Below are 10,881 nucleotides of genomic sequence, written 5' to 3'. Positions count from 1 at the left end.
CTAGATCTGCCATTTTGAGAGTCCAACACCACCACTCCCTTCCCACCCACCACCACCTCCACCACTTCCCCCATCACCTTCACCTTCACCTTCATCTCCACCTTCACCCAACCTCTTTGCTTGACCAGATCTGCCCACTTCACCATCTACCAGCTCCCTCTCTTTCCTCTCATGACATTTCCAGTGATGGAGAGTTCTCTGTTCATCACCACTTTCACCTTCTCTCCATTCCACGTTTCCTCCTTCTCCATCACCACGAACCAAATTTCCTCTCAAGCCACCAGATTCTTCTTTATCTAGCTGAGTTTTGTTCATTCTTTCTTTGGATGGTTTGACTACCGTAGCTTCCAGATCTACTTACTTCCCCACCACATCTAGGCAAGCTTTCACCTGTTGGCCGATTTTTGTCCACTTTAAAGAGGTTGTTCAGATTGCCTTGGCAATCATGCCCTCTTCGGTTATTTTTCTCTTGGATGTTCTTGAGCCCTGTGTGTGTTTCAATCGGTGGAGGAAGTAGTGTGATATGGCTCTACGATGGTTGATTTTGTTTAAGAAATAGCTCGAATTTGGCGGCGGGATTTTGCTATTGCATATCCCTCGGTGGCAGTTTGATAGGCGTTTTTTCTTTGGGCTTTTGTCTTGTATTTGGGTTAGACCCATTGTTGGTTTTATTTCATGTTTGCTGGGCCTTTGTGCCTCATTTACTGGGCCTATGTGCCTCTAGGCTTATGTGCCTTTTGTTGAGGTCCTGTGCCTCTTGTATTTGGTTTGATCATTTGGATCTTCTAATACAATCAACCATTGACCAAAAAAAAAAGGGTTCTTGCCCAAAAGCACCAAAATGAGCCAAACTTTTCCCACTTACCCCAGCAACAGATTTTTTTTCCCACATACACAATTTCACACAAAATGACCAGTTTACCCTCAAATCAATTAAATAATTACAACCACTACCACTCAATATCAATCTCTCTCTAGCTAGTCCCGATATCTCTCTCCCTCCCTCCCTCCCTTCCTACTGACCTCCGGCTCCGGCGCATGAGCCAGGCCGTCTCCAGCGCATGAGCCAGGCCGTCTCCAGCTCCTGCGCTCGACCTAGGCAGTCTACCTCTCTCCTCCAGATTCGGGCCGCCCACCACAGCGTCGTCACCAGAGGAATCGACCTCGACGACTCGGTCCAGATCGGAGTCGACCTCGACGACTAGCTGGTCCTAATCCAGATCGGAAGAATGCTGAACCTGAAGGAAGTGAATCGGAGATTGGGGATGTTGACCAGGCTCCTTCGCCTCCTCCAGCCACCACTTCTCCGCAGATCACAGCGCCGAATTCGAAGTCGACGACTTCTCCGCCAACGATGACGGCGGTTCCACTCCCAAGTCCTCCTCCTCCGCGGAGATTCATCGAACACCTCTAGCTACACGTCCACCGGTAGCCTCCGGGAGCTTGATCTCATCCCCTCCGATGCAGTGATTGACCTCCTCAACATCACAGAGCAGATGATCGCCGTCGGGTACTTGAGGGAGTGCATCTAGGAGCGTAAATCAATTCTCTGGGTGCCCAAATCACTCTTTCGTTTTTGATTTTAGGATCAGACTATTATTGCATTCTAAGGCTTATTCATTTCTAGATAGATTGGATTTGACAGAGTTTTGAATTAGGATTCAATTTTGGACATTTGGTTTTTTGTTATTGAATGCTGTATCAGAAGCTTGGTTAAAAAAAAAAAAAAAAATTTAGAAGCATGATTTTTTTTGTTATTGGCTTAAAAAGAAAGTTCTATTGGGGCAATAGAGGTATATTAAATGTCTATTAGGGGGCAATAGACGTCTATTGGGGGGCAATAGATATTTTCAATTGATATTATCTCCTCGTTTTTTTTCTTTAATCAACATTTTATTTGTCTAAATTTAAGGAAATTAGTTTCGATTCCGGCGACCGAAAGTTCTATTGGAGGGCAATAGACGTCTATTGGGGGGCAATAGACGTCTATTGAGGGGCAATACATAGCTGATAGTCGTCTATTGGGGGGCAATACATGGCTGATAGTCGTCTATTGGGGGGCAATAGACGTCTATTAGGGGGCAATCAACTATTGAGGCAATAGACGTCTATTGCCCATCTATTAGGAGAAAATAGATGTCTATTAGGGGCAAAAAAACTTTCCGGTGAGATTTTCAGCAAATTCCAGTGGGCGGCAGTCGGTCACCGAATTCCTACGAAAGTTGGCCGGATTCCGGCGATCGGTGACCGGTGACGGGCTCCGGCGAAGTCTCCTATGGTTTCTCTCTCTTCCATTTTCTCTATCTCTCTCTCTAAGTAACAAAGGGGTGAGAGGTAAAATGGTATTAAAAAAAATTAAAAAAAAAAAAAAAATCTTAATGGGGTATTAGGGAAGACTCCCTTAGAGTGTATTAGGTAAGAGAGAATTAAAAAAACTTAATGGGGTAAGTGGGAAAAAAAATCCCTAGAAATGGGGTAAATGGACAAAAACCCAAAAAAAAAAATCACTGTAATTCCAAAATCCTGAAGAATGCTATTAACAATTTCTTTTGGCTTTAGATGGGGGTTGTCTGTTAATCTGTCTTTAATGATACTAACCAACCAATTTTTTTCCGGATGATAAAATTTCCAGGACTCCCTTTCACATGTATGCCTTTTCTCTAGGGCTGGGATCGGTTCTGTTTTTCGATTTTTTTGCCGGAACCGATGATGTTTTTCCGGTTCTGTGTTGCTGCGTTTTTTTGCCGGAACCGACTTGGAACGGTTCGGTTACAGCTTGTAACCGGTTCCTGTACACATGTAAACCTATCCAGTTTCTCAGCTTCCCAGCCACATTTTGTTATGCAATTTTCTCAGTTTCTCCATTAGAGAACACACCAGAACTGGAGGAGGAGGAGGAGAGGAGGAGAAGAAGAATATGGCTGCTGCGGCTATGAGAGGGAAGAGATGGGGGTAGGTATGACTAAAAATAAAAAAAGAATTAGTGGGGAGTAGCTTAAGGAGACTTTTTGATTTTCTTGGCAATTTTCTATTGGAGAAACCTAGGGAATTGGAGTGAAGTCAGTGAACATCACGTGCTGATAGGTAAGGAACATAATAGAGAGAGGGAATAGAGAAAAAGTCAAAAAGAGAATAGAGAAAGGGAGGTAGTGGGCCGACAGAGAGAGAGAAATGGGAGTAGGTCAGTAGGGTATGTATTTTATTAGAGAAAAAATAGTATAAAAAGTAGAGAAAAGTGTAAATATATGCTATAGTCTCTCGGTTCGGGTAAAACAAGAAATAAAATTGAGGAACCGAAATGTACTATATTAGAACCAAACCGAAAATAAATAGTGAATTAAGAGACAAAACCGAACCGAACCGGCCAAAATCGGGTCGGTTCGGCCCGGTTCTTCGGTTTATCGGTTTTTTTTCCCAGCCCTACTTTTCTCCATCTTCTTTATCACAATTAAACTTTTCCATAGATGAGTCATGAGTCCCAGGATGCATGAATTCTCCAAGAACAGGCTTAAGCAATACATATGCAATTTGCACAGTTAGTATCATTCTTTTTTAACCTATACATAAAATGATAAGCAATGACATATTTTTACAGTACATCACGAAATTCATGAACACTTTTGAACTCCTGTCCAACCCCAGTGATACCATTTTTCCACAATGTGACCAACTCTTCAGATGGAACATCAATGCTATTACTACCCTACCCTAATTCCTAACACCGCACAATTTCTTCTTCCTGATCCTCGTTATCAGTTTCTAGAGTAGTTTTATAGTTCATAGGGGAGCACTACAATCATATTTGTAAGGTATCTTCTTTGAGTTTTTAAGAGACATAGAGTTCGACTGTTCGAGGCAACGGAACATAAGAGCTACAAGATTTAGAAGCGGTTCTCCAGGAATAACATACGGTTTTAGAATATAGAATATCTCTGTTGAAAGTTAATGCACATTGAAACATATAAAATAATCCACATCAATCTAGAGAAGTCTAGAGCAATTAAGAGAAGTCTAAGAGTTGCTAGAGTAATCTAGAACATGATCTAGTATGATCACGATAGTTAGTGCAAGAAGTTTCTAGAGTTATCATGTAAGTAAGTGTAGGAAGTCTCTAGAACAATCATGTAAGAATAGTAAGGCTCTAGATTTTAAGATCTAGAAGCATCTAACAAGTCTAGGAAGGTCTAGAGTGATCCATCAAGGTCTATAAATATGTGTTGTACCCTTGTAATCAAGAATGTAAGAAAGAAGGGTAAGAACAAGTAAGAAAAAGAAGCAAGTTAGGCAATACAATTGAAAGTTTGAAAGTATTGCTATCATTCCCTCCTCTACTTCTCCTCCAAATCATATCCTCCTAGCATATTTGTCCTAATAACATCTTCTCCCAACTTCTAGCTCCTAAATACTTTGTCCAAAACACATTGTCCTAACCCACTACTATCATAAGCTTCTGCACCAAATTACAACAGTGGTATCAAAGCCACAAATTCTAACAGTGGTATCAGAGCTCGTTCGATCATCTATTTGGGGAGTTGATTGTGTCTTTCACTATGTCTACCTCCACCTCCAACCAAACATCAATTCCTCTTCCCATCTTTAAGGGAGAAAATTATGACTTTTGGAGTATCAAGATGAGGACCTTCTTCATGTCTCAAGATCTATGGGACATAGTAGACAAAGGGTTCTTGACTTTAGAAAATCCAACAGTGGAGCAGTTATGGCAAGAAGAGAAAGAAAAACTAAGAGATGCTAGTGCTCCTTTCGCCATTCAACAAGCAGTGGACGATACAAATTTTTCAAGAATCATGGGAGCTAATGCATCAAAAGAAGCTTGGGATCTACTAAAGGAGGAGTTTCAAGGAACTACAAAGGTACGTTATGTCAAATTACAAACTATGAGGAGAGATCTAGAAAATTTGAAAATGAAAGATTCTGAGATCGTAAAAGATTACTATTCTAGAGTTAAGGAAATAGTAAATCAATTAAGAGCCTATGGTGAAAATATTAGTGAGACTAGAGTAGTTGAAAAAAATACTCATTAGCCTCACTGAAAACATGATCCAATAGTAACTGCCATCGAACACTCAAAAGACATATTGAATCTTTCGGTGACATAATGGATAGGCTCTTTAGAAGCTTATGAGGAAAGATTGAGTAGTCGGAATGAAAGTCCTATGGAAAGTGCATTCCAATCTAAACTCAATATTCGATCTTAGAAAAATGAAAAAGAAAAGAAGGTTGAAGAATTTTCTAGAGGAGGAGACAAACCCAAATATAGGGCAAACAAAAAAGATATAAAGGAGAAAAGAAATTATTCTCCATGTGGAATTTGCCACAAAAATAATCATCGAGAAATAGACTTTTGGTTTCGGGGAAAACCGAAATGCCGAAACTGCAACAAGTTTGGTCATATCGAGGAAAACTGTTTCCTCAAGAAAAATCACCGAGCACACTTTTCAAAAGAAAATGAGCAAGATGAACAGCTCTTCTATACATGTCACTCGGTTCTTGAAGAGAAAAATAAGAAGTGGTACGTGGATAGCAATTGCAGCAATTACATGTCAGGAGACAGATCCGTTGTAACGCCCTAAACTGCACCTCACCAGCTTAAGTACGTCACAGCGCCGCGAGCCTCTAAAACATAAAACAAATGCTCAATTCACATCCTAGAAACCGCAAGGCATTTTGTTTAACAAATTTTCTGTAAAACACAATGGAAACTTGTAAATACCTTTGAGGTGAAATACTTTAAATTGGTAAATTAAACTTGTTCGTCCAGAACTTGATATGACAGATTTCTCGGAAGATAACGAACATCAAGAAATAAGAGTTTAGCAATGTTTCGATACAAGACTAACTTTCAACAAGTTTTGGGAAACAATTTTCAAGAGCGTCCACTACCAAGCTACACACACTTTACCGGGTCGTTATTGCGATAGCTCACCGTCTGACCGGTGTAGCTAACTCTCCGGAGGTTAAGGGGATCGAACGCAAGGAAGTCAGTGCCACTCTTTGCTCTCAAGCCATCAACATCTCTCACTGATTGGTTAGTATGCATTGAATTTTGCTCATGTATCTGAAAAATTCCCCGAAAATACCCACAAACTCGTCATGTCGCGCACTTCACTATTAGACCCTTAAATAAAAGATGTTGAAAATTTTTGAAAAATATTCCCGAGCACTTTAATAATTAATTAGATCGTGACAAAATTCCCAAACAATCTCAACTTTGCTCGCATTTTTCTGGGGCTCACATCCATTTTCTCCAATCTTGATACTTCACAAAAGTCTCAAGTGAAATTGGAAAATGGAGAACTTGGTATAGACAAAAGGAAAAGGTATGATTTCCATCCTGACAAATTTAGGAGCTAAATATATTAATGTTGTTCTATTAGTTCCTAGCCTGGAGCATAGTCTCCTTAAGTGTCGGACAAATGAAGAAAAATGGATATGCTATATTATTTCGTGGAGACTTCTGCAAAATATTTGACAAGAAAACAATGATATTCAAAATAAGGATGAAAACAGAAATTTTCCAATTCAATAGCAACAAATGGCCATGAGAGTGGAAGTTAAGAAGAAGAACATTGGCCTAGAGAAAAGCAGCTGAGGACTCGACCACGTCAAGCAAATAAAGAAGGAAGTTCAAATCCTCCACAACCAAAAAGTTGTGAAGTTGCAATGAAGAAGAAAGTCGGAGAAAGGCTATGGAAGAAGAAAGCCAAAGGAAGGCTATAGAAAAAGAAAGCAAGAGCGAGAACACCTTCGCCAAGGCACTTCCAAGATCGAGACTTGAATTACTACGATATTATTCGGAGTATCATCAATGTGCATTAAGGAGGAGTGTTGAAAGTTAATGCACATTGAACCATATAAAATAATCTACATCAATCTAGAGAAGTCTAGAGCAATTCAGAGTAGTCTAACGGCAACTCCAACCATTGGCTCTATTTGGAGGAGCTATTCTCATTTTAGCACCCCCTTGTTGCACTATTCATATAGGACTCAATTCTCATCTCTAACAATGAGGTGCTATATGGGGGTGCTATTTTCACTATTCTTGACTAAAATATAATATGAGTATAATTTTGATGAATATTATATTAAAAATATGTTAATTTAATTAATTGGTTTTTTTTAATTTAATAAGAGCCATTGATTGGTTTATTTTACCTCAAATCTCAGCCCTCATATTGCAATAGATCAGTTTCAGTAAATCCAAAACAATTAAATAAACCCCACATCTAACCATCCATATTCAAACATGATTAATCAGAACCATCCATTTCATGACCGTTGGGGGTTCCAACGGTCGGCAGGGGACAGAATCAAGCTGCGGGACCCACCACAGCAGACAAAGTCGTGCCAAATTTCTCTCTCCAAAGCCCCTGTCGCGCGTGCTTCTTCCTCCCTTCAGCTAGCGCGCGCGTCTACCTTACTTCCTCTTCTCAGCGCGTTCGTTCATCCTTTGGGCTGAGACAGCCCACTTGCTGGCCCCCATCTACAGTGATCGAGTCCTGGTCTTCGAAAAGTCTCAAATATGAGACTTCAAATGAGCCCAAGTCTTATATTTATAAGACCAGATCCACCAAAAACCCATGGTTGGAGATGCAAAGTCTTATAATTGGCCAAAATCAAGTTTGGTACCCAATGGTTGGAGTTGCCCTAAGAGTTGCTAGAGTAATCTAGAACATGCATGATCTAGTATGATCATGATAGCTAGTGCAAGAAGTTTCTAAAGTTATCATGTAAGTATGTATAGGAAGTCTCTAGAACTATCATGTAATTAAGAATGGTAAGGCTCTAGACTAATCATGTAAGTGTAATTCAGATCTAGAAACATCTAACAAGTCTAGGAAGGTCTAGAATGATCCATGCATCAAGGTCTATAAATATGTGACGTAGCATTATAATCAAGAATGTAAGAAAGAAGGAAAAGAGAAAGTAAGAAAAAGAAGCAAGTTAAGCAATTCAATTGAAAGTTTGAAAGTATTGCTATCATTCCCTCCTCTACTTCTCCTCCAAATCATATCCTCCTAACATAGTTGTCCTAATAACATCTTCCAATTTCTAGCTCCTCAATACTTTGTCTGAAACACATTGTCTTATCCCACTACTATCATAAGCTTCCGCACCAAATTACAACAGTGGTATCAAAGCCACAAATTCTAACAATATCTAAAGCCATGGATGTCAAATTCATAAGGTATAAGATTTTTCAAGATGGACTCTAGAAGCTCAGTGGGAAGCTCAGACCACTTTGCTGCTTTTTTCTTTTTGATCCTATTTTGTTTAGCTTAACAATTTGGTCATATGTATCTTGTTCAAATACTCAACACACTTGGGCTCATTCATCTCCACCCTCAGGTATACCATCGGTCAACCTTATTAGATCTTTAAGCCTACTACCACTGTCGACGGTGGACATGACGTGCGCTTGATGGCTGCGTGAACCTTACGAGCTGCGTCGACATCATGTTCAGTCCTTTTTATCCTTTTCTCTTTGGTAAGGTTGACCGTCGACCTTTTTTGCTCTTTCTTTCTTTGTTCATGTCGTCCATCGTTCTTCGCTTCTCTTTTCTTTTGGTCCGATGGTCGTCGGTTACTATATCTAAAGAAGGCTAATCCCCTGTAGGGGAAAATATAGAGAGAAGCGAGTGGCCACTACCCATGGGAACGTTGAGGCAAAAACTTGAACTGCGAAGGTTGATGAGAAGAATTCTTTATAGGGATTTTGTCCATTTACCCCATTTCTATGGATTTTTTTCTCACTTACCCCATTAAGTTTTTTTAATTCCCCATTACCCAAAACACTCTAAGAAAGTCTTCCCTAATACCCCATTAAGTTTTTTTTTTATTATTTATTTTTGAGACTATTTTACCCTCACTCCTTTGTTACTTAGAGAGAGAGAGAGAATGGAAGAAAGAAAAACCATAGGAAACTTCGCTGGAGCCCCGTCACGGGCCGTCGATCGCCGGATTCGAGCCAACTTTTGCCGAAATCCGGTCACTAGTCGCCGGATTCCTGTCATCGGCCGCCGCCTATAGGACTTCTCTAAAAACCTCGCCGGAGGTCCCCAAAGAGGTCGTCGGAAATCTCATAGGTCGCCGAAAAGATTTATTGCCCCCAAATAAATGTCTTTTGCCCCCCCCCCCCCCCCCCCCCCCCCTCCCCAAATAGAAGGGCAATAAATCTCTATTGCCTCCCAATAAACGTCTATTGAGGGCAATAGAAGTTTATGAAACATCGCCGGACGTCTCCAAAGAAGTTGTTGTAGATCTCATATGGGGCCAGAGAGGTTTATTGCCCCCTGAATAAACCTGTATTGCCCCCCAATAGAATTTTAGGTTGCCGGAATGGGAACTAATCTCTATAAAATTAGACAAATAAAATTTTGATTAAGGAAGAAAACGAGGAGATTACATCAATTCAAAACATTTATTGCCCCTGATAGACGTTTATTGCCCCCAATAAACTTTTTTTTTTTTTCCTTTTTTCTTTCTTTTGCTCCTTCTACCCTATTACCAAAAAAAAAATTTGATTTGGGCACCCAGAAAATGCTGTGGGCACCCACGTCTTCTTCACTACCTTGGGGCAGCCTTCAACCGGAAATAGGAAGCACCAGCGGCGACAGGGTCGAGAACCCAAGGCTTACTAGACTTGCATGCCAGTTGGGCTGTGAGCTTCATGGCCGGTAACCAGTCGGCGGCAACTAATGGTAAGAGAACACTGAGCGCCAAATCGAAGAGGCCTCCGGCAAGGGCTGCTCTATCTCGACATTGGAGTCTTTGGCGGCAAGTAGGGCGCCCTCCACGGCCCCAGTCATGCCCAACGTATTCCAACGTTCCGGATATTCTCCACAAGGTCGCGACCCAGGTGGAGGACAAGTTGTGCGTGAGCTGAGATTTTTGTCGAATCGGGTCCTCGGGTCCAACGGCGAGTTGAGACTACTGAACTCGCAGTGGTTTGCCACATTTGAGAACTAGAGGAAGAAGAAGAAGCTAGAGAGGAAGGAGAAGAGGAAATTGCAGTGGGAATTGTTGCCGGAAAGATTAGATGAACTGAGAGGAACGGCGCGGAGGAGAGAGAGAGAGAGAGATCAAGATGAGAGAGAAATGAGTGGTATGATGTAATTTATTAATTAAATTGAGGGCAAAATTGTCATTTCAATTTAAATTGGGTTAGTGGAAATTAAAATCTGTTGCTAGGATAAATGAAATAAGTTTAGCCAATTTTGATGCTTTGGGTCAAGAACCCTTCTTTATAAGCGAAACATTGAACCAAACTAGGAAAGGTTTTAATTACACTTTCCTACTAGGATAAGGATTGTGATCTATCAGCCTTTATTTTTTTATCAGAAAATAGAATTTCATTAATAATTGGTCGAATAATCCAAAGGTTAAAATGTGGCCTCATTAAAACCCTTGCCCGATCAAAGCAAGTATAAAAGAGCACCACACTCCATACATCAAGTATTTAGATCATTTAGGAGAAGAGTCTGGAGTAGAGGTGGCAAACGGGCCATTAAGCACGAGCACGGCACGGGCCCGACACGCTTAAAAGCGGCCCGGCACGGCCCAAGCCCGTTAATGGCCCGGCATGACCCGAGCACGTTAGAATAACGGGTCGGGCTGGGCCTAAGAATATTGGCCCATTGGCCCGGCCCGGCCCGAGCCCGTAATGGGCCCGAGCACGACATATTGTGGGCCGGCCCGTTACAAACACAAAATTTCATTTTGTTTTTAAAAATATTAAAAAAATACAATGATGAGATTTGAATATGAGATTTTTATTTAAAATCTCATTGCAATTCCACTAATGTTTTATTTTATTTTATTTTTGAATCAAATAATAGGATTTGCATTCACTAAAGCCAGAAC

The 10,881-nt window shown here is 40.8% G+C and overlaps 1 protein-coding gene across 1 annotated transcript; it reads right to left on the bottom strand.

Moving 5' to 3' along the window:
- On the bottom strand, window positions 1-315 carry LOC112163898 (glycine-rich protein DOT1-like). Its single transcript, XM_024300161.1, has one exon. The coding sequence runs from the start codon at window positions 313-315 to the stop codon at window positions 1-3; it is 315 nt and encodes a 104-aa protein (XP_024155929.1).
- Window positions 316-10,881: the final 10,566 nt, after the last annotated feature.

The sequence above is a fragment of the Rosa chinensis genome, chromosome 5, assembly GCF_002994745.2.
Source record: "Rosa chinensis cultivar Old Blush chromosome 5, RchiOBHm-V2, whole genome shotgun sequence".
Classification (NCBI taxonomy): Eukaryota; Viridiplantae; Streptophyta; class Magnoliopsida; order Rosales; family Rosaceae; genus Rosa; species Rosa chinensis.
Note: the sequence above shows the minus strand (reverse complement) of the source record. Positions and strands in the feature narration are given on the sequence as shown.

What these genes read in the sequence shown, in the direction of transcription:
- LOC112163898 (XM_024300161.1), bottom strand. Translation starts at nt 315, where the DNA reads ATGAACAAAACTCAGCTAGATAAAGAAGAATCTGGTGGCTTGAGAGGA.